Consider the following 26,239-nt stretch of genomic DNA (forward strand, 5'->3'; position numbering starts at 1 on the left):
GTCTCAAAAAAAAAAAAAAAAAAAAAAATCTGCAAATCTGCATAATCGCACATGGCTACCCTATCTCCTCTGTTCATCAGGCCCTGGGACTCCTCAGGAATCAGATCCTTCTAAGATCCTCTTCTATGACTGTCTTTGTTTCACCAACCATGAACCCAGCCTCTTTTTAGGACTACAGCTTTCTCTGTCTGGGACCCCAAGATCTAGCTAGAGTCCCTCCCTTCTTTCCAGGATTCAATTGCTTTCCTTCCCTCCCACTCCTGCAGCCATTCTACTCATCCAGATTTCTTAAAATAATTTTTTAACTGCTCCTACACAGCAAGGTTACCCTAAAGGCAGTGTGTTGAGAGTAGCCTCATCCAGACTTACTAAACATGATTTATTACTTTGGGACAGGAGAGAAATTGATAGACTAATAAATATTGCACAGGCTGCTGGTGGTGGGGAGATCCAGACCGAGGTAGTTTCTGTAGAAAGGGTGAAGGACCTGGGCTAGGAAGGCACCTGAGATTGCCGGGAGCCAGGTTGGGAGCGAGTCTTGGTGGCGAGGGTGGTTTCTGGTTCACCTACCTAGCACAAGGTCTCTAACTCCTTCAGCCTAGACACCCTGATCAGCAGCTGACCAGCTGGCCTGCCATTTAAGCAGCAGCAATTGATAGCAAGATCAGGTTTCCTTTCGAAATTCTTATTGGTGGCTTCCCTGCAGCGACAACCGGCTGCCCAAGGTTGATGGAACCCAGCAGCTGTCACTGGCTGTTTGCCAGGAGGCAGGGCTAAACGGCCTTGGTGCACATGATGGGCAGTTTGCCTGGAGCGGGCTAAAAAAGACAATGATATATAGTCTCGGGAGGGCGCAGCTTTCACTCTACCTGGCGGTTTACAGAAGCCAGAGCTGAGCAGCTGTGATTGGCAGACACCCCCAGCTCCTCGGTCAAACCACACTTGGATGTTTATGGTGAAGGTGGGACTAAGAAATGGAATAGAAACCGAGCTAAGTCGCTTTGATTGGCTGTTCATCGAAGGGGCGGGGGGGACTCAGCAACTGCTGGCTACTTTGATTGGCTGCTTTGCTCAAGCACACAGTGTAGCAAAAATAATTACCTGTCATTGGAAGTTGGAGTCAAAAAGTATAACAGCAATTGACAGCCTGTCGTGAACAAGGTGGGGCTTAGTTCCTAGTCTGCTGACTGGGCAGGAAGGTAGGTTCTACTCAGGGGGTGTTACTGCTGGGCGTGGCCTGCGGGAGCTCGGAAGTGATTGGAGTCATTGAGTCTAGTTTGGGGAAACCCGGGGGTGGGTACAATCCCATGCTGGGGGTCAGGGCCTGCAGATGCTCCAGGGCCCGAGTTCCGTTGAAGGCCACCTCACAGCCTGACTTGGCTAGGAGCCAGTTCTCCACCTCCGACCGGAGCCACCTGGAGGTCTCTGCAAGGGGAGAGGCAGGTGTTCTGAGGTCACACTGAGATCGGGGAAGATTTGGGGGACCAGCAAGGAGGGGCGTAGGGCAAAGAACAGGAAGGGTCTGGGTTTGGGAGAAGCGTAGGAGTGATCTTGAGGCTTGGAAGGGAACAGAACAAGGCCCAGGAGGCTTGAGAGGGCCAGAAGGCCCAGCTCTGGGACTCTCGTCTGGGGATCAGTCAGGGGCTCCTGCGCAGGGAAGGTGGGGGCTCCTGTAGGGAAGGGGACCACCTGGGGCCCACACAAGGAGCGCACAGGGTCTCTTGTAAGGAGAGTGTCAGCTCAGGTAGAGGAAAAGAGTGACAGGAGGGGTCCGTGCCATGGAGCCAAGACTCCCAACCAGGCTGAGGTTAGGAAAGGGCGGTCACATCAGGGACCAAGATCGGAGGCTGGATTCGGAGGTCCTGTCTGTTGAGGGTCGGGGTCTCTTCGCAAATCCGTCAGGTCCACCCGTGGGAACTGGGAGTGGGGACGTGTCGCGCTGGGGCGGGGCCTCGCGGGGGTGTGGCCCCCGGGGGCAGTGTCCCAGGGTCACGTCCTACCTTCGGGCGAGCCTTGAGTGCCCCCTGGCCGCCGGGCCAGGAAGCTGTGAGCCAGCAGCGCCTCCTTGGTGTGCTCGTCCTGCGCGCGCAGGGCCAGGGCGCTGAGCAGCTCCGAGTTGTTGGACGTACTGCGGTAGTAGAGCATGTGCGCCAGCTCCAGCGCCTGCGCGCTGCGCCGCTGCCCAAACATCTGCAGGCGGGACAGCGCCCCGTGGGCTCAGTTCGGGGTGCGCCCCCACCCATACACAGCCACCGGGGTCACCCACGCTGGGTGTTTTGTTTTTTTTTCTGACACGGTCTCGCTCTATAGCCCAGTCTGGAGTTCAGTGGCTATTCACAGGCGAACTCATAACGCACCGAAGCCTTGAACTCCTGGGTTCAAGCCATCCTCCCGCCTTGGCCTCCTAAGTAGCTGGGACTACAGTTGTGTGCCACCAAGCCCGGTATTTTTTGTAGAGACAGGGTTCTCCCTGTGTTGCCCAGGCTGGTCTCAAACTCCCAGCCTGGAGCGATCCTAGCTCCTCAGCCTCCCATGGTGCTGGGGTTTCACCATGTTGGCCAGGCTGATTCTGAACTCCTGACCTCAAGTGATCTGCCCATCTTGGCCTCCCAAAGTGCTAGAATTACAGGCATGAGCCAGGTGTAATTTTTGCATTTTTAGTAGAGATGGGATTTCACCATGTTGCCTAGGCTGGTCTTGAACTCCTAACTTTAAGTGATCACCATCTTAGCCAGTCTGGTCTTGAACTCCTGACCTCGTGATCTACCCGCCTCGGCCTCCCAAAGTGCTGGGATTACAGGTGTGAGCCACCGCACCCGGCTGGGCTTTTTTATTGTTATTTTTTGATTTGGGGTTTCACTATGTTGCCCAGGCTGGACTCCAACTCCAGGGCTCAAGCGATCCTCCCACCTTGGCCTCCTGAGTAGCTAGGGCTACAGGCATGTGCCACCATGCCTGGTGTGAATTGGGTTTGAAATAGGGTCTTTCAGAGCCTGACAGGCTCCACAAACCCCCTGAGGCCAGAGACGGGTAGGGCGGATGGTCACCATGGGCTGGGACTCAGAGTCTTCTCCCCAGAGGCACCCGCCTCCCTGACTCTCATCTCGCCCCTCCCCTCTGCCCTCCAGGGTCGCAGCTGTCCCTCCATGCTTACAACCCTTCCACAGTTCCCTGCAATTCTCAGGATAAGACCTAGGGTGCCACTCTGGGTATTCAAGGCCCTCACCACCCTCTGGGGCCTCCTCTCTCTACCCTGCTCACTGGATCCAGCCCCATGAGATACGCCAGGCTGAGCTCATGGGCTCTTTCTCCACCAGGCTCAATCCCCATCTTCCAGAGCTTTCTTCAGATCCTACCTGAGCCCTGGTCCCAAGCAGAAATTGCTCCCTCCCCAGCCCCTCTGTTGGCCCGAGTATCCCAGCACCATTTCAGGCTGTGCAGCCTGGCTATTATCTGCGGGATTTATTACCGGCCTTCCTAAGAACCTGTCAGCATGGCTGAAAACAGCTTGAAAACCAATGAGCCATCAGGTGAGTGATCGGGTACGACAGATGCTTCACACCAGTCTACACTCCTGGGGCCGGTGCCAACCCTGGGGAGAATCAGTAAAAGGCAACTCCCCTCTGGGCTGACTCAGCCTCGAGACAGGACACGCGTTTTGGCAAGTGGAGCACACGTTGGGGGTCAGCCTCCACCTGGTCCCTGGGCCACGGATCCTTGGATGGTGAACAACCCGTGCAACTGTTCAAGGCAGCCCAGCACTCACATGGAGCAGAATCAAAAGGGAGCTTGTTAAAAATATAGTTCCCTGGGCCCCAGTCCCAGAGTTTCCAATTCAGTCCACTAGGACTGGAGCCCAGGAGGCTGCATTTGTCAGCCAGCTCCCCCAATGATAATGATCCCCAGTCAGGATGGGGACTTGGAACAAACAGCCCAATTAGTGATGCTAACAACCATCATCCTGGCACTAGCGAACTCTCACATAGTACTTCCTGTGCCACGTGGGAGGCTCTGTTCTCCGCACTGTGCATGTTAATTCATTTAATCCCCACAGCATCCCTCTGAGTTAGGTCCCACCATCATCCCCACTTTGCAGATTTTGGAGCTGAGGCACAGAGAGGTTCAAGATGACACAGTGAGAAGACAGTAGAGCCAGATTCAAATCCAGGAAGTCCGGTTCCAGAACACACCCCCTTCACCACATCACTAAAGCGCCCATAAAGCCGGCGCTCAGTGAGCGGCTGTCAACTCTTATGTAGCCCCTACCACAAGCCGAGCACTGCCCAGTGCTTCTCACAGACTCACTCACTTCATGCTCACAACCCTACAAGGCAGATCTCGCTATCATCCCCATTTCCCAGATGAGAAAACTGAGGCTCAGAGAGATTCAGAAACCCACCCAAGGGGTGTTGAGTAAATGAAGTAGGGAAGGGAAGGGGAACGGAGGGGAAGGGAGGGGAGGGGAGGAGAGGGCAGGAAGGGAGGGAAGGGAGAAAGGGAAGGGAGGGAGGAAGGAGGTGGGGAGAAGGAGGGAAGGGAAGGAAAAGGAACAGGAAGGAAGGAAGGGAGGAAGGGGAAGGGGAAAGGGGAGGGGAGAGGAGGAGAGGGGGAAGGAAGGGGAAGAAGGGAAGGGAAAGGGGAAAAGGAAGGGGAGGAGAGAGAGGGAAGAAGGGAGGAAAGGGGGAGGGAGGAAGGGAGGAAGGGGGAGGGGGGAGGGAGGAAGGAAGGAAGAAAGGAAGGAAGGAAGGACAAGGAGGGAAGGGAAGGGAAAGAAAAGAGGAAGAATGGGAAGGAAAGAAGGAAGGAAGGAGGCCGGGCGCGGTGGCTCAAGCCTGTAATCCCAGCACTTTGGGAGGCCGAGGCGGGCGGATCACAAGGTCAGGAGATCGAGACCACAGTGAAACCCCGTCTCTACTAAAAATACAAAAAATTAGCCGGGCGCGGTGGCGGGCGCCTGTAGTCCCAGCTACTCAGGAGGCTGAGGCAGGAGAATGGCGGGAACCCGGGAGGCGGAGCTTGCAGTGAGCCGAGATCGCGCCACTGCACTCCAGCCTGGGCAACAGCGTGAGACTCCGTCTCAAAAAAAAAAAAAAAAAAAAGAAGGAAGGAAGGAAAGAAGGAAGGGAGGGAGGAAGGGAGGGAGGGAGAAGAACATGATGCAGGAACAATTCATGAAACAGAGACAACTATAGGTGGCCTGACCTGGTCCCCACAGCGCAGGGCCACAGGAGGTGTGGCAGGCGCATGCTCACCTTGGAGGCCCGCAGGCCCATGAAGATGGCAAAGAGCAGTAGCAGCAGGGAGGTGGCCACCTTGAGGTCGGTGAGCACCACCATGCCCACGTTGACGAAGATCGCCACGCCGGAGACCACCAGCATGAGGTTGAGCAGGGCGCGCTGCAGGGTGGGTGTGCGCACCTTCAGCTCCGGCAGCAGCTGCTCCAGGCCCTCCAGTGGCGTGTCCTTGAAACTCTTCAGTACCAGGTGTCCCCGTTTGGTCCGCGCTGCCAGCACCACCCGCTTAAAGTATCTCCTGAGGGACAGGGACAGAGACAGAGGCAGGAGCAGGATCGGGACTGCACTGCCCTGGGGAGCCCCCTCCAATCCCAGGACACTCGCTCTGGCTCTACAGTCGCACAACCATCTTAAAAGCGACTCAGTAACCATGGGGAAGAAACCAGAGATCAGCTGTGTCCAACCACAGGGGATCAGTTCAGTCACACCATCGATCCCTGGTGTTGGACTTGCAGGTTGTTTGTTGGAATCCTGGCCGCGCTGCATCTTCAGAATGTGGACCTCCCTCTCCAAGCCTCAGTTTTCCTTATTGGAAAATGGGGAGAACTGTCCCCATCCTTTCTCTTCCCCTGGGAATCGAGTGTAGTACTCACTTTCCCTTGGGAAGAAAAGACAGCGTTTGGATGAGTCACGCCTCCCATTTCTCAACTTCCCGCCCAGGGCCCAGACACCCAAACCAGACACTGACCTGTCAGTCCCCTCTTGACTCTAACCTTGCTCCCTCTTGCTGCAGCTGGGGAACAAGAGCCGCCTCACCTCTCTGCAGGGGGCAGCCTGGTGAAGAAGCCACGCCTGGAGCCCACGCTGGACTTCCGGGGCATCTGCCCGACTCGCTGGCCCAGGGCCCAGAAGTGGATGTAGATATACTGATCCAAATTTACTGTCACCTGCCGGGGGGATGAAGGAAGCAGTGGCGGGTGAACATGGGCAGGGATGTTGAGGGCAGGATACCAGAATCAGATGCCCCGCCCCTAAATAATTCCCCCATTTCCCATTTATCACCATTCACTGTCTAGGCAGGGCCGTCACATATGGTTGTCCATGTAGTATACTGCACAAGGGTTCATCATCTAACATGGTGCCGTTCACGTCGAAGTCACCTTTATTACCGTATTTCCTAGAATCTAAGGTGCCACAGACTCTGCCCGATTACTTTATGAAGCAACTAAAACCTAAATACACTGCCGATTAAATGGTGTCACAGCACCACCTGTAATTCGCATCCCAATTTCAGAGACGACAAAACACAACTTTGGAAAAACTGCAGTTTAAAATCACTAAAATGTGGAACTTTGGGAGATTTTAGTATTTTTTATTTTGTTTTTATTTTTATTTCTATTTTGAGATATTGTCTCACTCTGTCACCCAGGCTGGAGTGCAGTGGCACAGTCTCAGCTCACTGCAGCCTCCGCCTCCTGGGTTCAAGTGATCCTCGTGCCTCAGCCTCCCAAGTAGCTGGGACTACAGGTGCCCGCCACCATGCCTGGCTAATTTTTGTATTTTTAGTAGAGAGAGGGTTTTACCATGTTGGCCAGGTTGGTCTCAAACTCCTGACCTCAAGTGATCTGCCACTTCGGCCTCCCAAAGTGCTGGGATTACAGGTGTGAGCCACTGCACCCAGCTGATTTTAGTATTTCTTATAATTTTGTTAGCATTTTGCGTGCTTTTTGGGGTTTGGGTTTGTATATGTGTGTGTGCTTTGTTTTGTTTTTTTGAGACAGGGTCTCACTTTGTCATCCAGGCTGGAGTACAGTGGCAAGATCATGGCTCACAGCTCACTGCAGCCTTAAACTCCTGGGATCAAATGATCCTCCCACCTCCTCAGCCTCCCGAGTAGCTGGGACTACAGGCCCGCACCACCATATTCAACTAATGTTTGTGTTTTCTCTAGAGACAGGGTCTCCCTGTGTTGCCTAGATGAGTCCGGAACTCCTGGGCTCAAGCAATCCTCCTACCTCAGCCTCCCGAATGCTGGGATTACAGGAATGAGCCACTGAATCTGGCCTTGTATTATATTATATTATTTATCATTACAATTTTGGCAGATGGTGCTAAGTCTCTTGCCGTGAGAGAGCCATATTATATGATACTTTTCCAACAGATGGCAGCGAAGTGACCTCAGAAAGCAGCACCTCTTTTTTTTCTAATGGAGTTTCACTCTTATTGCCCAGGCTAGAGTGCAATGGCAAGATCTTGGCTCACTGCAACCTCCAGCTCCGGGGTTCAAGAGATTCTCCTGCCTTAGCCTCCCCAGCAGCTGGGATTATAGGCACCCGCCACCACACCCAGATTTTTTATATTTTTAGTAGATACGGGGTTCCACCATGTTGGCCATGTTGAACTCCTGACCTCAGGTGATCTGCCCGCCTTGGACTCCCAAAGTGCTGAGATTACAGGCTTGAGTCACTGCACCCCGCCAAAAGTAGCACCTTCTTTGAGTTCACCAAGCGCGCCACATGGGCGGGAGTCCCAGGCTCAGGACTACAACTCCCAGCAGCCCCTACCTCCCAGAGGCTCTGCCCCACCCTAGAGGCCTCTAGGTAGTTTCGTTCTCCTGGGAAGCCAGGTACCTGGACCTCATCCTGAGGGTGGTGGACCACCAGCGCGTAGGCCAGGGTGTCCTCGGACAGTGGGGAGAAGTTGGCCTGGGCCAGCAGGGGCTGCAGAGCCCGAAGCACTTCCTGCTCATTGGACAGACGCTGGGGGTCCGTTAGTGATGGCTCCTCGAGGGTCTCCCTGTCAGGGTTGATGGGGTCATACAAGGCCTAAGAGGAGAGTCGAAAAGAAAAAGATGGGTTAGGTCACTGCATGAAGGATTCTGGGGACACCTAAGGACGTCCCTTTCCAGATACTTCCATTTATTTACTTATTTATTTATTGGAGACAGAGTCTCGCTCTGTCACCCAGGCTGGAGTGCAGTGGCACTTTCTCAGCTCACTGCAACCTCTGCCTCCCGGGTTCAAGCAATTCTCCTGCCTCAGCCTCCCAAGTAGCTGGGATTACAGGTGCACGTGCCGCCGCATGGCTATTTTTTTTTTTTTTTTTTTTTTTGTATTTTAGTAGAGACGGGGATTCACTATGTTGCCCAGGCTGGTCTTGAACTCCTGAGCTCAGGCAATCTGCCGGCCTCGGCCTCCCAAAGTTTTAGGATTACAGGCGTGAGCCACGATGCCTGGCCTGTGTTTCTTTTTTTTTTTTTTTTTTTTCTTTTTTGAGACAGAGTCTCGCTCTGTCGCCCAGGCTGGAGTGCAGTGGCGCAATCTCAGCTCACTGCCACCTCCACCTCCCAGGTTCAAGCAGTTCTCCTGCCTCAGCCTCCTGAGTAGCTGGGATTACAGGCACACGCCACCACACTCAGCTAATTTTTATATTTTTAGTAGAGACAGGGTTTCACTATGTTGGCCAGGCTGGACTTGAATTCCTGACCTCAAGTGATGCAACCACCTCGGCCTCCCAAAGTGAGATTACAGGCATAAGCTACTGTGCCTGGCAGATTCTTTTCTTGTCACCCCCATATCCAGTCCTTTGGCAAGTTCACTTACTAAACCCTTGAATCTTCTTAAATCCATCCTCCTATTTCCTTTGCTGCTATCTTCTCACTGAAGTCACCTTCATTTCTCACTTAAACAATTACCTAGGGCTTCTGTTCCCCAACTTTTACTCTTGCTACTTTCTTTGTATTTATCTGTTTTTTTTGTGTGTTTTTTTGTTTTTTGAGATGGAGTCTCACTCTGTTGCCTAGGCTGGAGTGCAATGGCACGATCTCAGCTCACTGCAACCTCCGCCTCCCAGGTTCAAGTGATTCTTCTGCCTCAGCCTCCTGAGTAGCTGGGACTACAGGTGCCCACCACCACGCCTGGCTAATTTTTGTATTTTTATTGGAGACGGGGTTTCACCATGTTGGCCAGGCTGGTCTCGAACTCCTGACATCAAGGGATCCCCCCACCTCAGGCTCCCAAAGTGGTGGGATTACAGGTGTGAGCCATCGCACCTGGCCTACTCTTGCTACTTTTGAACCAGTATCCACATGGCCATTGGGAAGAACTTACTGAGGCTGTAAACGGTTCCCACGATCCACCCCTCCAACGGCTTCCCACTGTATTTAGAATAAAATCTAGAAGCTTTCCATGACCTTCAAGGTCCCTCACAACTGGCATCTACCCTGCCCGCCTCATCTTATGTCCCTACACATCCGTCCTAAAAAAGTCTTAGAATGAATGTCGAGTGAGTTTCCAGCTGCCTAGCCTATTTTGCTCACGGAGAGACTGAGTCTCAGGATGACATATAACTTGTCCCAGACTACAAGAGCCTCCAAGGAAATCACCCCTCTAGAACACCAGGCCATAAACCTCACCCTCCATGTGTCTCTTGGGGGCAGGCGCCCTATGAAACAGCTTGTTCAGGCCAGGTGCGATTCTGAATTAATGGAAGGAGAGACGGCGGGTCCTCCAAGTGGGAGGAATGGCCTAGGCGAAGGTTTGGTGGTGGGGAAGCCTAGGGCCTCAGAAACAACTGAGCAAAGACACTGGGATGCAGAAGAGATTCAGAGGCCGGCACAGTGGCTCATGCCTATAATCCCAACACTTTGGGAAGCCAAGGTGGGAGGATCACTTGAATCCAGGAGTTTGAGACCAGCCTGAGCAACATGGTGAAATCCTGTCTCTGCAAAACTTTTGTTGTTGTTGTTGTTGTTGTTACAAAGTCTCGTTGTCACCCAGGCGGGAATGCAATGGCGTAATCCCAACTTACTGCAACCTCCGCCTCCCAGGTTCAAGCAATTCTCCTGCCTCAGCCTCCCGAGTAGCTGGGACTACAGGCTCACGCCACTACGCCCAGCTAATTTTTTGTATTTTTAGTCGAGACAGAGTTTCACCATATTGGTCAGGCTGGTCTCAAACTCCTGACCTCGTGCTCCGCCTGCCTTGGCCTCCCAAAGTGATGGGATTACAGGTGTGAGCCATCGCGCCTGGAATTTTTTTTTTTTTTTTTTTTTTTTTTTTAAATTAGCCAGGCATGATAGTGCATGCCTGTGGTCCCAGCTACCTGGGAGGTTGAGGTTGGAGGATCACTTGAGCCCAGGAGGTTGAGGCTGCAGTGAATCATGATCATGCCACTCCACTCCAGCCTGGGCGACAGAGCGAGACCCTGTCTCAAAAAAAAAGAAAAAGAGAAAGAGTCAAGTCAAGAAAATCCTCCTCTGAAGTAAGCCCTAGGGCTGTGCCCACATCCTCCAGCCTAGATTCGTCGAGCAGTTCTGGGACTTATAGAGTAACCTTGAGAAATTCCATTCCCAGGCTGAGCTGCAGTTTGAAAGCTGGAGGAGAAAGAAATCTGCATCGATCAAATGTCCACTGTGAACCAGATTCTCTTCTGGAAACTTCACATCCTCCCAGGGCTTTGGGCCAAAATCCTGGACGTTGCACATGATCCCTGCTGCTCCCTTCCCTGTCACAATAAATCCTGCTGATTCCACCTCCAAGCAGACCGGCACTTCACCCAGCTCTCTCCTCCCCACCAGCCCTGTCCCAGTCCGTGCCAGCCACCACCATCTCATCCTGCCTGGGTGAGCCCAACAGCCTTCTCAATGGTCTCCCCAAATCCTGTAACGCACCCCATCCCCTGCCAATCGGTTCTGTGCACAGCTTCCAGGGAGATCTTGTCAAATAATAACAACAACCATCATCAATGATAATGGTGCGTATTTACATAGCACTTACTGTGTGCCAGGCGCAGACTGAAGTATGTTACACGCACATTCTCACAGTGTGAAACTCCTCAGTTACAGATGTGGAAACTGAGGCACAGAGAGGTTAAGTAATTGCTCGAGGTCACATGACCAGGAGGCAGTGTAACCAGAATGACACATCTGACCATGTCAATCTCCTGCTGAAACCCTTCCAAGGCTTCTACTGCCCTCGGGAATCAGGATCATGCTTCATAGCAGGGCCTGCAAGGCCTCACAGGACCACAAACCCCCTCGGTCACTCCATACCATCCAGATTGTCTTTAGGTTGCCTGGGTGCAATCGCTTATGCCTGTAATCCCAGTAGTTTGGGAGGCCAAGGCAGGAGGATTGCTTGAGCCCAGGAGTTCAAAGCCAGCCTGGGCAACATAGCAAGACCCCATCTCTACCAAAAAAAAAAAAAATATATATATATATATTTACACACACACACACACACACACACACATATATATATAAATTAGCCAGGCATGGTGGTGCACACCTGTGGGGCTACTCAGGAGGCTGAGGCAGGTGGATTGCCCAGAAGATTGAGTCTATAGTGAGCCATGATCACATTTCGGCACTCCAGCCTGGGCAACAGAGAAGACCCTGTCTCAAAACAGCAACAACAACAACAAACCAGATTGGTTTTAGTTCCTCCAGCCACAGAGACTTTGCACATGCTGTTGGAAGACTCTTCCTACCCCTTCCTGCCTTCTTCCCTTTTCACTATTGAAGTCTTACTCTCTCTCATATTCTAGCTCCATTATCACTATCAAAAAGCCTCAGAGAGGGGCAGTGGCTCATGCCTATAATGCCAACACCTTGGGAGAACAAGGCAGAAAGACTGCTTGAGGCCAGGAGTTCAAGACCAGCCTGGGGAATGTGGTGAAACCCCGTTGCTACTAAAAATACAAAAAAGTTAGTTGGGCGTGGTGGCGGGCACCTGTAATCCCAGCTACTCTGGAGGCTGAGGCATGGGAATCACTTGAACCCTGGAGGTGGAGGTTGCAGTGAGCTGAGATCGTGCCAACTGCACTCCAGCCTGGGCAACAGAGTATGTCCCTGTGTGAGGCTCTGTCTCAAAAAAAAAAAAAAAGAAGGAGGAGGAGGAGGAGGAGGAGAAGGGAGGAGGAGAAGGGAGGAGAAGGGAGGAGGAGGGAGGAGGAGGGAGGAGGAGGGAGGAGGGAGAAGGAGGAAGAGAAGGGAGAAGGGAGACGGAAGAAGGAAAAAGGAAGAAGGAAGAAGCCTTCCTCTACTCATCAAACTGAACAGGGCCACCCTGTGTGGTTGGGCAGGATGTGCACTGCACAAAGGTACCAGATCTAAGGGCAGACCTGTCCATTTATCATGATAGCCACCCTTCAGATGGAAATAAAGGAACAGAACAGCACCATCCACTAGAACTCCCTGCAGTGAGGAAAATGTTCTAGATCTGCACTGTCCAATAAGGTCGACACTGGCCATAGGTGGCTACTGAGCACTGAAACACGATCAGTATGCTGAGAAACAAAATGTTTAATTTTGTTTTAGTTATGTTAAATTTTAACAGCTAGTGTCTACATTTAAATTTTTTTTTTTTTTTTTTTTTTTTTTTAAGACAGAGTCTTGCTCTGTCACCCAGGCTGGAGTGCAATGGTGCAATTTTGACTCACTACAACCTCTGCCTCCCGGGTTCAAGGGATTCTCCTGCTTCAGCCTCCAGAGTAGCTGGGATTACAGGAGCCTGCTACCATGCCAGCTAATTTTTTTTTTTGTACTTTTTTTAGTAGAGACGGGGTTTCACTATGTTGGCCAGGCTGGTCTCAAACTCCTGACCTCGTGATCCACCCGCCTCGGCCTCCCAAAGTGCTGGGATTACAGGTGTGAGCCACTGCACCCAGGCTACTTGTAAATTTAACGAAGTTCGTGGCTACTATAACGGACAGTGCCAGGCTACCGAAAGTGGCACCTTTTTCTAATTTGCACATGGACCCCAGTATAGCAACCGAGGTCCACTCTGTTATCCGCCTGCAGGGCACCATGCCCATTGCCCTCATGGTCTGAACTTAACCATCACTGGGGAGAGCATCCGATTCATGACCGTCCCCACCATCCACGTTCAGCTCCCAGAGCGCATGATGCAGGCCCAATTTCACTCCTCAATGAAGACCCAGCACCTGGCACCCGGCCTCGCACAAACATCTGCTACAAGAATGACTTAATTGGAGCCGGCGCAGTGGCTCACGCCTGTAATCCCAGCACTTTGGGAGGCTGAGGCGGGCGGATCACTTGAGGTCAAGAGTTCGAGACCAGCCTGGCCAACATGGTGAAACCCCGTCTCTACTGAAAATACAAAAATTAGCCAGGCGTGGTGGTGCACGCCTGTAGTCCCAGCTACTTGGGAGACTGAGGCAGGAGAATTGCTTGTACTCAGGAGGCAGAGGTTGCAGAGGTTGCAGTGAGCCAACACAGTGTCATTGACTCCAGCCTGGGAGACAGTGAGACTCCGTCTCAAAAAAAAAAAAAAAAAGAAAAAAAAGAATGACTTAATTGGGTCTTCATGGCAATTGCTGCTGCCATTTTCCACCATCAAGCATTCCCTTGTGGCTGTCACATGCCATCTGTCTACTGAGGACTCCCAGATTTCCATCTGCAGTCCAGATATCTCGCTTGAGCTCCAGATTCACACGGCTGGGCGTCTACTCAATACTTCCACACAGATGGCCCGTGGGTCTCTCAACGCCTCCGCAAGGGCATCCTCTTAAACCCACGATGCCCCAAACCTGCTTCTCTCACCGTCGTCCCCATCTCAAAAGATGTAACTCCATCCTTCCAGGTGCTCAGGCCCAAAGCCTGGGGGTCATCCTGGAGTCCTCCCTTTCTCACACATCCAACCCATTGGCAAATCCTGATGGCACCACATTCAAAACAGATGCAAAATCTGACCGCTTCTCACCCCTCGGTCTCAGCCACCCTCCTCCCTGGCCTGGGAGCCCCATCCCCATCCCCAGTGTGTTCCCCAAGCAGCCACCAGAGGGTGCCCGTTGGCACCTACAGCAATTCCGCTCTTTGCTTAGAACATTCCGCTTAGCCACCTGCTCACTCAGTCAAAGCAAAGTCCTCACCACCGCCCAGGGGGCCCTGCAGGATCTGGCCTCAGGTCCCCCTCCCTCTGCCCTCACCTCCTGCTCTCTTCCCCTGGTTCGCCGGGCTCTGGCCCCGCAGGCCTCCTGGCTGTTCCTCTACATACCATGCACACTCCTGCCCCAGGGCCTTTGCACGTAGGGTTCCCTCAGATATCCAGAGGGCTTGTTCCCTCCTCCTTCAGGTCTCTGTCTCTGCTCAAATGTGCTCTGCTCAGTGAGGCCTTCCTGACCACCTTACCTGAAACTGCAAAACACACCCTCCCTTGCGTTCCTTTTCTCCTTATTAGGTTTTGAAAAAAAGAAAAATACAGCCATCCCTTGGTATCCACAGGAGATCAGTTCCAGGATGTCCCATGGATACCCAAACCTATAGATGCTCAAGCCCCTGATATAAAATGACATGTCTGCAGCCAGGCGTGGTAGCTCACGCCTGTAATCCCAGCACTTTGGGAGGCCGAGGTGGGCGGATCACGAGGTCAGGAGATGGAGACCATCCTGGCTAACACGGTGAAACCCCGTCTCTACTAAAAATACAAAAAATTAGCCAGTCGCGGTGGCAGGCGCCTGTAGTCCCAGTTACTCGGGAGGCTGAGGCAGGAGAATGGCGTGACCCCAGGAGGAGGAGCTTGCAGTGAGCCGAGATCACTGCACTCCAGGCTGGGCGACAGAGCGAGACTGTGTCTCAAAAAAAAAAAAAAAAAAGATAAGTCTGCATATAACCTCTGCACATCCCCTCATATACTTTATTTTTATTTTTCTAGAGACAGGGTCTAGCTCTGTCCCCCAGGCTGGAATGCCATGCTGCAATCATGACTCACTGCAGCTTCAACCTCCCAGGCTCAAGCAATCCTCCTGCCTCAGCCTCCTGAGTAGCTGGGACCACAGGTGTGTGCCACCACACACAGCTAATTAAAAAAAAAAAAAAATGTGAAGGCCGGGCACAGTGGCTCACACCTGTAATCCCAGCACTTTGGGGGGCCGAGGTGGGTGGATCACTTGAGGCCAGGAGTTCCAGACCAGCCTGGTGAAACCCCGTCTCTACTAAAAATACAAAACCTAGCCACACATGGTGGTGCACACCTGTAGTCCCAGCTACTCGGGAGGCTGAAGCAGGAGAATCACTCGAACCCAGGAGGTAGAGATTGCAGTGAGCCAAGATCACGCCACTGCACTCCAACCTGGGGAACAGAGTGAAAATCTGTCTCAGAAAAAAAAAGGAAAAAAAAATTTGTGGAGACGGAGCCCTACTATGTTGTCCAAGCTGGTCTCAAACTCCTGTCCTCAAATGATCCTCCCGCCTCAGCCTCCCAAAGTGTTAGCGTTACAGGCATGAGCCACTGTGCCTGGCCATGTGTCCTTTAAATCATCATCTCTCTCTAGATTACTTATAACACCAAATACAATGAAAATGTTATGTAAATAATTGTAATGCTACATTGTTCAGAGAATAGTGACAAGGAAAAAAAAAAGTCTGTACATGTTCACTACTGATACAATTTTTTTCCCAAATAATTTTTATCCACGAGTTGGTTGAATCCACAGATGCAGAACCCATGGATATGAAGGGCTGACTGTGCAGGACACCAGTAACATCTGAATTCAGATCAACGACAAGCAATTTTTTTTTTTTTCAGACGGGGTCTCACTCTGTTGCCCAGGCTGGAGTGCAGAGGCGTGACTCTGCAACCTCCGCCTCGGCTCACTGCAACCTCCGCCTCCAGGGTTCAAGCAATTCTCCTGCCTCAGCCTCCATAGTAGCTAGGATTTCAGGCGCGCGCCACGCCCAGCTAATTTGTTTTTTGTATTTTAGTAGAGACAGGCTGTCACCATGTTGGCTAGGCTGGTCTCGAACTCCTGACCTCAAGTAATCCACCCGCCTCGTCCTCCTAAAGTGCTGGGATTACAGGCGTGAGCCCCTGCGCCCAGCCCAGCAACAAACAATGTTTTTAGTTTATGTCCCGTGCAATATTGGATGACTGTATTGCACAAGACACACACACGCTACTAAAAAATGATCCATAGTTTATCTGACATTCATATTTACTGGGTATAATGAGTTGAATGTTGTCCCTAAAAATTTACATCCCTTTGGAACGTCAGAATATGATCTCATTCAGAAATAGGGTCTTTGCAGGTAGAATTAAGGTAAAGATATAGATGAGATCATACTAAATTAGGGTGGAATCTAAATCTAGTGAGAGTGTCCTTATAAGGGACAGAGAAGGACACACACAGGACACTGAGAAGGCAGCCACAGGAAGATGGAGACGGGGTTAGAGTGACTCATTTATAAGCCAAGGAACACCAAGGGTTTGGCCGCTACAGGAAGCCGGGAGAGACACCACGGATGGTTCCCCCTCAGGACCTCCACAAGGAAACACCTTTTAATACATTTCACTACTTTTTTTTTTTGAGACATAGTCTCGCCCTGTTGCCCAGGCTGGAGTGCAGTGGTGTGATCTCGGCTCACTGCAACCTCTGCCTCCCGGGTTCAAGTAATTCTCCTGCCTCAGCCTCCCGAGTAGCTGGGATCACAGGCATGTGCCACCACACTCAGCTAAATTTTGTGTTTTTAGTAGAGTCGGGGTTTCACCATGTTGGCCAGACTGGTCTCGAACTCCTGACCTCATGTGATCCATCTGCCTCGGCCTCCCAAAGTGCTGGGATTACAGGCGTGAGCCACTGCATCCAGATTTTTTTCTTTTCTTTTCTTTTTTTTTTTTTGAGACAGAATCTTGCTGTCACCCAGGCTGGAGTGCAGTGGTGCGATCTCAGCTCACTGCAGCCTTTGCCTCCCAGGTTCAAGTGATTCTCCTGCCTCAGCCTCCTGAGTAGCTCGGACTATAGGCACCCGCCACCACACCCAGCTAATTTTTGTATTTTTAGTAAAGACGGAGTTTCACCATGTTGGCCAGGCTGGTCTCGAACTCCTGACCTTAAGTGATCCACCCACCTCGGCCTCCCAAAGGGCTGGAATAACAGATGTGAGTCACTGTGCCCAGCCAAATGTCACTCCTTTACCTTGTTGCTGGTCTCTTCCTCAGTAGAACAGAGCCTGTGAGGCACATCTGTCACGCTGTCCACTGTCCCCCAGAGCCTCAAGCCATTCCAGAGACACAGTAGGTGCCCAGTAAATATTTACTGAGCGAATTCAATGAATGAATGAATCAGGGAAAAAAGATCAGAGAGAGGTCACCCGCCAAGGTCACCCACCCCACTAGTGAACAACCAAGCTATTGTTGGAACCGAGGCGATGCTGCTTCTTTCCCTGCCCAGGCCACATCTTCAAAGGACTTAAGTCATCGGCTAATGGTCACCCAGCAGGCCTCACCCGCCTCTGCCACTTCTACCCTGCCTCTGCCTCTGTTTAAAACCTCCTGCCTGGGAGATATATGCTTATTCACTTATATTCTTTCCACATTTCTATATATTTACACATTTCTATAATAAAATGGGCTTTTTTTAACTTTTTTTTTTTTTTTTTTTTTAAGAGTCTCGCTCTGTCACCCAGGCTGGAGTGCAGTGGCGTGATCTTGGCTCACTGCAACCTCTATCTCCCAGGTTCAAGTGATTCTCATGCCTCAGCTTCCTGAGTAGCTGGGACTACAGGCACCCCCTCAACCACAACTGGTTAATTTTGTATATTTAGTAGAGACAGGGTTTCACCATGTTTGCCAGACTGGTCTCGAACTCCTGGGCTCAAGTGATCCGCCCGCCTCGGCCTCCCAAAGTGCTCAGATTACAGACATGAGACACCGTGTCCGGCCTTAACTTTTAGAAAAATAGAAAAAAAAAAAAAAACAACTGTGGCTCCAGAGGCCACAGGTGCCCTGTGGAAGAGCTTGGAGGCAGGCAAACAGGGACTTGATCTCGACTCCACCAATTATGAACTGTGTGATCCTGGGCACAACCCAGGCCCTCTGAGACCTTCAGTTTCTCCCTGTACGTATGGGCTGATGGCGGCTGCCTCTCCGCACTGCAGGAAGGAGTCAATAAGCCAGACACAGCAAGCGCTCAGCAACGACGGGCTGTGATGCCGCCATTGCTGGGGTTGTTATTATTCAAAGCAAAGCAGGGAGCTGCAGAAGGCTGCGGTGGGATGCAGCGAGGGGTGAATGCAGCAGGCCTGAGTTGTCCAAACCCCACACATTCCAAAGAAAGGACAGGCCCTGGACAGCTTCTGGGAGGGAACCTCTAAGCCCTTGGAATGTCCTGACTGATAAGAGTGTCTTAGATCGAGACCATCCTGGCTAACATGGTGAAACCCCGTCTCTACTAAAAATACAAAAAATTAGCCAGGCGTGGTGGCGGGCGCCTGTAGTCCCAGCTACTCAGGAGGCTGAGGCAGGAGAATGGCGTGAACCTGGGAGGTGGAGCTTGCAGTGAGCTGAGATCCGGCCACTGCACTCCAGCCTGGGTGACAGAGCGAGACCCTGTCTCAAAAAAAAAAAAGTGTCTTGATTTACCTGGGGCCTGGAGCCACACTGGATGCTGTATGCTAATGCTGTGATCTATGGTCAGGGCCTGGAGCCATTTGGTATCAGCTTGGCCTCTGGAAGGGCTGGAGTCTCAGGTCAGCCACCATGCATATGTGACTGACGCCCAGTAAAAACCCTGGACACCCAGGCTTACAGGAGCGTCCCCGGTTGGCAGCACTGCTTGCGTGTTGTCACACATCTTGCTGGGAGAATTAAGTGCCATTCATGACTCCACCAGGAGAGGACAGCTGGATGCTCACACCTGGTCTGTCTTGGATTCTGCCCCATGTGACTTTTTCCTTTTTTTTTTTTTTTTTTTTTTTTGAGACAGAGTCTTGCTCTGTTGCCCAGGCTGGAGTGCAGTGGCACAATCTCGGCTCACTGCAACCTCTGCCTCCTGGGTTCAAGCGATTCTCCTGCCTCAGCCTCCTGAGTAGATGGGACTACAGGCACGAGCCACCATGCCCAGCTAATTTTTGTACTTTTAGTAGAGATAGGGTTTCACCATGTTGGCCAGGATGGCGGGATGGTCTCGATCTCCTGACCTCATGATCTGCCCTCCTTGGCCTCCCAAAGTGCTGAGATTACAGGCGTGAGCCACTACACCCAGCCCCCATTTTTTTTTTTTTTTTTTTTTTTTGAGACACAGTCTTGCTCTGTCACCCAGGTTAGAGTGCAGTGGCAAAATCTCAGCTCACTGCAACCTCCCACTCCTAGGTTCAAGCGATTCTCCTGCCTCAGCCTCCCGAGTAGCTGGGAGCTGGGATTATAGACATGCGTCACCACGGCCGGCTTTTTTTTTTTTTTTTTTTTTTTTTTGAGACGGAGTCTCACGCTGTTGCCCAGGCTGGAGTGCAGTGGCGCGATCTCGGCTCACTGCAAGCTCCGCCTCCCGGGTTCCCGCCATTCTCCTGCCTCAGCCTCCTGAGTAGCTGGGACTACAGGCGCCCGCCACCGCGCCCGGCTAATTTTTTGTATTTTTAGTAGAGACGGGGTTTCACTGTGGTCTCGATCTCCTGACCTTGTGATCTGCCCGCCTCGGCCTCCCAAAGTGCTGGGATTACAGGCTTGAGCCACCGCGCCCGGCCTTTTTTTTTTTTTTTTTTTTTGAGACAGAGTCTTATTCTGTCGCCCAGGCTGTAGTGCAGTGGCGGGATCTTGGCTCACTGCAAGCTCTGCCTCCTGGGTTCAATCGATTCTCCTGCCTCAGCCTCCTGGGTAGCAGGGATTACAGGCACACGCCACCACACCTGGCTAATTTTTGTATTTTTAGTAGAGATGGCGATTCACCATGTTGGTCAGGCTGGTAATTTCTATATTTGTAGTAGAGACAGGGTTTCGCCATGTTGGCAAGGCTGATCTCGAACTCCTGACTTCAGGTGATCCACTTGCCTTGACCTCCCAAAGTGCTGGGGTTACACGAGTGAGCCACCACGCCTGGCAGTACTACCATCTATTAATAGATCCTCCCACAGCAGTTTCTCAGCCCAGACCTCTCCCTTCACCTCCAGATCCACATATTCAAGTCCATCTTTCTACCTGGCTTTCTAAAAGGCAGTTCAATGGATAAAGAAAATATGGTCTATATATACCATGGAATACTACTCAGCCATAAAAAGGAACAATATAATGTCTCTTGCAGTAATTGGATGGAACTGGAAGGCCATTATTCTAAGTCAAGGAACTCAGGAATGGAAAACCAAATAGCTTATATTCTTGCTTATAAGTGGGAGCTAAGCTATGAGGGGGGGAAGATATACAGAGTGATATAATGGAATTTGGGGACTCAGGGAGGGGGGTTGGGATGGGGGTGAGGGACTACAGATTGGGTACACTGCTCTAGTGATGGGCACACCAAAATCTCAGAATTCACCACTATAGAATTCATCCATGTAACGAAAAAGCACATGTACCCCAAAAACTATTGAAATAAACATTTTTTTAATTCAAAAGAATAGGCCAGGAGTGGTCCACCTGCCTCGGCCTCCCAAAGTGCTGGGATTACAGGCGTGAGCCATCACGCCCGGCCAAGTAGCTCAAAGTCTTAAGTCCAAAACTGAGCTCTGAGTCCTCCCTGCAGATCTTTTTCCCCATCCCATCACGGTCTTCCTCATCCCAGTAAATGGCAGCTTCATCCTCCGGGAGGCTCAGGCCAGAACCGCTGGAGATGCACCACTTCTCCTCTCTTCCTCCCCACCACACCCCCACAGCCAGCACATCAGCAGAACGCTAATGCCTCCCAACATAACCAGCATCTGACCGCTTTTCACCACTTCCACCACTATTACCCTTGTCAGAGTTTCCATTATCTCTCACCTAGACAAATATAATAGACTCTTTCATAGATGTCCTTGCCTCTGACAGTCTGTTCCTTACACTGCAGCCAGAGAAATCCTGTTAACACCTAAATCCGCTGCTCACATCTCCTTGGCTCAGAGCCCTCCCATGACTCCCGGCTCACTCAGAGTCAAAGCGGTCCTCAGCCTGCGCAGTGGCTCACGCCTGTAATCCCAGCACTTTGGGAGGCCGAGGCGGGTGGATCACTTGAGGTCGGGAATTCAAGACCACCCTGGCCAACATGGTGAAACCCCGTCTCTACAAAAAATACAGAAATTAGCAGGCAGAAGTGGTAGACACCTGTGGTCCCAGCCACTCAGGAGGCTGAGGGAGGAGAATCGCTGGAACTGGGGAGGGAGAGGTTTGCTGTGAGCCGAGATCGCACCACTGCACTCCAGCCTGGGTGACAGAACAAAAACTCCATCTCAAAAACAAAAACAAATAAACAAACAAAAAACAAAGCAAGGTCCTCGCCGTGGCCCGCAAGGCCCAGTACAATCTGTCCCCATCCCCTCTGCCCTCATATCCCACCCTTCCCGCACATTCACTCTCCTGCAGCCACAGTGGCCTCCTCACTGCTCAACACTCCAGGCCCCCGCTCACCTCAGGGCCTTTGCACCTGCTCTTCCGTCTGCCAGGAACATCCTCCCCCAGGCATTCATCAGGCTCATACCCCCTCTTCGCTAAGCCTTTAGCCCACATATCACCTCCTCAGGGAGCCCTTTCCCACCCACCCCATCTGAAACAGGCCCCATCTCACCCCTTTTTTTTTTTTTTTTTTTGAGACAAAGTTTTGCTCTGTCGCCCAGGCTGGAGTGCAGTGGCTCGATCTCAGCTCACTGCAAGCTCCGCCTCCCGGGTTCACGCCATTCTCCTGCCTCAGCCTCCTGAGTAGCTGGGACTACAGGTGCCTGCCACCTCGCCAGGCTAATTTTTTTGTATTTTTTTAGTAGAGACGGGGTTTCACCGTGTTAGCCAGGATGGTCTCGATCTCCTGACGTCGTGATCCACCCGCCTCGGCCTCCCAAAGTGCTGGGATTACAGGCATGAGCCAACATGCCCGGCCCATCTCATCCCTCTTTATCCCACTACTCCGCCTCATTGTTCATGGCACTTATCACCAGCAGGCATCATATTTTATATGTATTTGATTCCTTGTCTCCCCAGTTGGAATGTTGGCTCCATGTTCACTGTTGAATCCCCAGCACTTAAAATAAGGGCCAGGCTCCAAGAAGGTGTCAGAGAATGTTTGCTGAATGAGCAGATGAGCGAACAAGCGCCGCAGGGCTGGAGGGGCTCCATCCTCACCTGCAGCCGGGCCAGGATTTGGTGGTAGTGGAACAGGGTGCAGAAGTCCACGTGGGCCGAGAACGCCTCCAAAGCTGCCTTCTCTGCCGGACTCGAGTGGAATTCCTGTTACCTCAGGAAGCAAAACTTCTCTGTAGGCCTTTTCCCCTTCCCCAAGCGAAAGAATTCTTCCCCTGGCAACCTAACTACACAATCAGAGCTCCGGACTTTGAAGTTTTGTTCTGGGGCCGGGCGCAGTGTCTCGCACCTGTAATCCTAGCACTTTGGGAGGCCGAGGCGGGTGGATCACTTGAAGTCAGGAGTTCAAGACCAGCATGGCCAACATGGTGAAATCCTGTCTCTGCTAAAAATACAAAAATTAGCCGGGTGTGGTGGTGTGCACCTGTTGTCCCAGCTACTCGGGAGGCTGAAGCTGGAGAATTGCTTGAACCGGGGAGGCAGAGGCTGCAGTGAGTCGACGTCGCACCACTGCCCTCCAAACTAGACAACATGAAGACTCCGGCTCAAAAAAAAAAAAAGTTTTGTTTTGGTTGGAAAAAAAGTTTGTTCATTTTACTGAAACTGAGGCAGCCAAATATAGTGAAAAACTATACTGGGCTTAAAAAGCTGGAGGTTCAAGTTTTTGCTTTCACATTTCCTAGCCAACACTCACACAATTCCAGGAACTGTTTGACAGTGTAATGTCATCCTCCAGAAGTAGATGGAATTATTATTATTATTATTATTATTATTTATTATTATATTGAGACAGGGTCTCGTTCTGTAACCTAGGCTGGAGCTCAGTGGTGCAGTCTCAGCTCACTGTATCTTCATCCTCCTGGGATCAAGTGATCCTCCCACCTCAGCCTCCTGAGCAGCTAAGACTACAGGTGCCCACCACTATGCCTCGCTAATTTTTTACAATTTTTTGTAAAGGTGGAGTCTCACTATATTGCCCAGGCTGGTCTGAACTCCTGTGCTCAAGCGATCCTCCCACCTCAGCCTCCCAAAGTGCTGGGAGGCTGAGTCACCATCCCCCCAAGGTTGATGGAATTATAACTCCCATTTTTCAGCAGGAGAAACTGAGGCTCTGGAAAAGTCATTTGGTAAGGGCTGCAGTGTCTGTGGGAAGTGATTGCAATCTAGGTCTCTCTGACACCAGAGCACACATAGAACCATTTTGGGGTTTTTTTGTTGTTTTGTTTTATTTTTGAGATGGAGTCTTACTCTGTTGCCAAGGCTGGAGTGCAGTGGCCACGATCTCAGCTCACTGCAACCTCTACCTCCGTAGTTCAAGTGATTCTCCTGCCTCAGCCTCCTGAGTAGCTGGGATTATAGGTGCCTGCCACCATGCCCAGCTAATTTTTGTACTTTTAATGGAGACGGGGTTTCACCATGTTGGCCAGGCTGGTCTTGAACTCCTGACCTCAGGTGATCCACCTGCGTCGGCCTCCCAAAGTGCTGGGATTACTGGCATGAGCCACCACGACTGGCCTTGAGCCACTTCTTTATGTTTCCTATCTCAATGTCCTGGGTAATTGTCTTCACTTCTTTGAGCCTCAGTTTCCTCACTGGCAACAGAGGATCACACCCTCTATCTCAGAGGGCTATGGTGAGAATCTGATGAGATTACACGTGTCCTGTATACACGTGTTTACATTTGTGTGCATATATTTGTGTATTTATGTGTGTGTGTATTTGTGCATTTTTGTGTGCATATATTTGTGCGTGTTTGTGTATGCGTATTTGTGTATGTATATTTGTATGTGTTTGTATGTGTATATTTATGCATTTGTGTACATATATTTGTGTATTTGTGTGTGTATTTGCATATACTTGTGTGTATTTGTATGCATATATTTGTGTGTGTATCAAGTCTAGCACAGAATTGAGTACATACAGTAGATGTTCAATAAATAAATGTTAAATGAATGAATGATGGTTGGGTGTGGTGGCTCATATCTGTAATCTCAGCACTTTGGGAAGCCAAGGTGGGCAGATCACTTGAGGCCAAGAGTTCAAGATCAGCCTGGCCGACATGGCAATCCCCTGTCTCTACTAAAAATGCAAAAATTAGCCAGGCGTGGTGATGGGCACCTGTAGTCCCAGCCTCTTGAGGGGCTGAGGCAGGTGGATCACTTGAGTCCAGGAGGCAGAGAATTGCAGTGAGCTGAGATTGTGCCACTGCACTCCAGTCTGGGCAACAGAGTGAGACCTTATCTCAAAAAAAAAATAATTGGCCGGGCGCGGTGGCTCAAGCCTGTAATCCCAGCACTTTGGGAGGCCGAGATGGGCGGATCACGAGGTCAGGAGTTCGAGACCATCCTGGCTAACACGGTGAAACCCCGTCTCTACTAAAAAATACAAAAAACTAGCCGGGCGAGGTGGCGGGCGCCTGTAGTCCCGGCTACTCGGGAGGCTGAGGCAGAAGAATGGCGTAAAAACCCGGGAGGCAGAGCTTGCAGTGAGCTGAGATCCGGCCACTGCACTCCAGCCTGGGCGACACAGCGAGACTCCGTCTCAAAAAAAAAAAAAATAATAATAATAATAATAATAATAAACAAAAATAAATGAATGAATGAATAATAATCCTCAAAATCCTCAATAATGACAATGATGACGATGGTGGTAATAAGTACTCAGGTTCTAGAGTGACACCAAGCCTAGGATGACGTGAATATGACACCCAAGGGTGCAAAATTTAATGGAGGCACTCACTCTTAGGGTCAAGCGAATGCCTCACTTGCCTAACCCTAGTCCTGGGCCAGCTCTGGAGTCAGACCACTTTGGTTCAAATCTACGCCACTATGCTGTGGCCTTGGGTAAGTCACTTTCCTTTCCTATGCTTCCATTATCTCATCTGTAAAATGGGGATGATGGTGGTATCTCTCTTACTGATGATTCAACAATACATGAAAAATGTCTGGCACAGTGCCATAGAGTCAGAGCTCAAATTGTGTGATAATAATTATGATTACAGCGTTGTGACTTTATAGGTACAATTATTATCAGGTAGTAGACATAGTAATGATGAGGATCATTACTATACCCGTCTTACAGAGGGAAAAACCATGCCCCAGAGAGTGCCTGTTCAAGCCCTCAGAACAAGCCAGAATCGGGAATGGATGCTGCATCTGATCTCGGAGACCTGGCTCCTGCATTCCAGCTCATCTCCCGCCCACCAGGGAACCACGAAGGGACCCGGGAACTGCAACTCCCAGGAGGCGCCAGGGCAGTTCTCTGCAGCAACTAGGGCCCTGCCGCCGTGAAGCCTGCTGGGAGCGGTAGTCCCCAGGCTCTTGGATCCGGGACGGGCGGTACCTGTATTAGGAGGCGGAGCAGCTGCTCCTTAGAGAAGGGAATGAAGCGCTCGCGGTACTGCTGGGCCCAGTCGCGGGGCTCCCTGGGGTTCCACATCTTGCGATACTCCCCCATCTTGGCTGCCAGCGATGAGAGGGCCCGGGGGGGCCCGAGGAGCGCGGGCAACAGTGGCCATACTCGGACCCTGAACCCCCAGACCCCCCGGGTCACATGCAGCATGGCTAGACCCTTTCCCTGGAGCCTAAACAGAGGAAAATGGGAAGGGGGTCAAAGGCCATCTAGAGGAAAAGCGCCCTCTCCACCTCCACGTCCCACCCTCCAGAAGCTGTCTCTACCCCAGGCAGGGCGCAGAGCCCATCTGCTCGCCTCGAAGCCCCTGTTGCCTGTCCCCTTCCCACACCGTTCAGTTGGCCTGGGTCCCACACAGGGGTCAGAGGTCTTAGGTTTCGGGGCGTTTTGCAGGCCCAGAGATCCTGTAGTGGTACAACGTTTGCTTGGGGTCTAGACAGCGAGGTAGATCTTAGGAGAGCAGGAATGCTCGGAAAGGTTACCTAGGGGGTGCAGAGCCGCCCTCCCTGGCCATGCAATCCCCCAATCTCTCCCTCACCTTAGCCAAAGCTCGACTGTCATTGAGCCTCCTGCGCATGTGCAGGAAGGCGTCCTGGGCTC

General features: G+C 51.5%; 1 protein-coding gene across 7 annotated transcripts; it reads right to left on the bottom strand.

The window, feature by feature from the left end:
- Positions 1-360: 360 nt before the first annotated feature.
- On the bottom strand, positions 361-26,218 carry TMEM143 (transmembrane protein 143). 7 transcript variants are annotated; one of them, XM_074024048.1, is made up of 8 exons: positions 26,178-26,218; positions 25,571-25,811; positions 22,271-22,375; positions 7,865-8,059; positions 5,983-6,181; positions 5,253-5,892; positions 2,001-2,190; positions 361-1,425 (listed from the first exon to the last, which is right to left on the bottom strand). In XM_074024048.1, the coding sequence occupies exons 6-8, from the start codon at positions 5,778-5,780 to the stop codon at positions 1,211-1,213; spliced, it is 933 nt and encodes a 310-aa protein (XP_073880149.1). In that variant the 5' UTR covers positions 5,781-5,892; positions 5,983-6,181; positions 7,865-8,059; positions 22,271-22,375; positions 25,571-25,811; positions 26,178-26,218; the 3' UTR covers positions 361-1,210. The 7 variants fall into 6 exon arrangements, 5 of the variants coding, with proteins under 5 accessions (XP_005589821.3, XP_073880149.1, XP_045236834.2 ...); XR_012427811.1 differs by having other exon boundaries at positions 5,253-5,532; XM_005589764.5 differs by having other exon boundaries at positions 5,253-5,532; positions 6,051-6,181.
- Positions 26,219-26,239: the final 21 nt, after the last annotated feature.

The sequence above is a fragment of the Macaca fascicularis genome, chromosome 19, assembly GCF_037993035.2.
Source record: "Macaca fascicularis isolate 582-1 chromosome 19, T2T-MFA8v1.1".
Classification (NCBI taxonomy): domain Eukaryota; kingdom Metazoa; phylum Chordata; class Mammalia; order Primates; family Cercopithecidae; genus Macaca; species Macaca fascicularis.

What these genes read in the sequence shown, in the direction of transcription:
- TMEM143 (XM_005589764.5), bottom strand. Translation starts at nt 26,200, where the DNA reads ATGACAGTCGAGCTTTGGCTAAG. An exon ending in ACAGTCGAGCTTTGGCTAAG is followed by an intron (nt 25,812 to 26,177) that starts GTGAGGGAGAGA and finishes TCCTCTGTTTAG; the next exon opens with GCTCCAGGGAAAGGGTCTAG. An exon ending in CACTCAAGGCTCGCCCGAAG is followed by an intron (nt 1,426 to 2,000) that starts GTAGGACGTGAC and finishes CTCCCCTTGCAG; the next exon opens with AGACCTCCAGGTGGCTCCGG.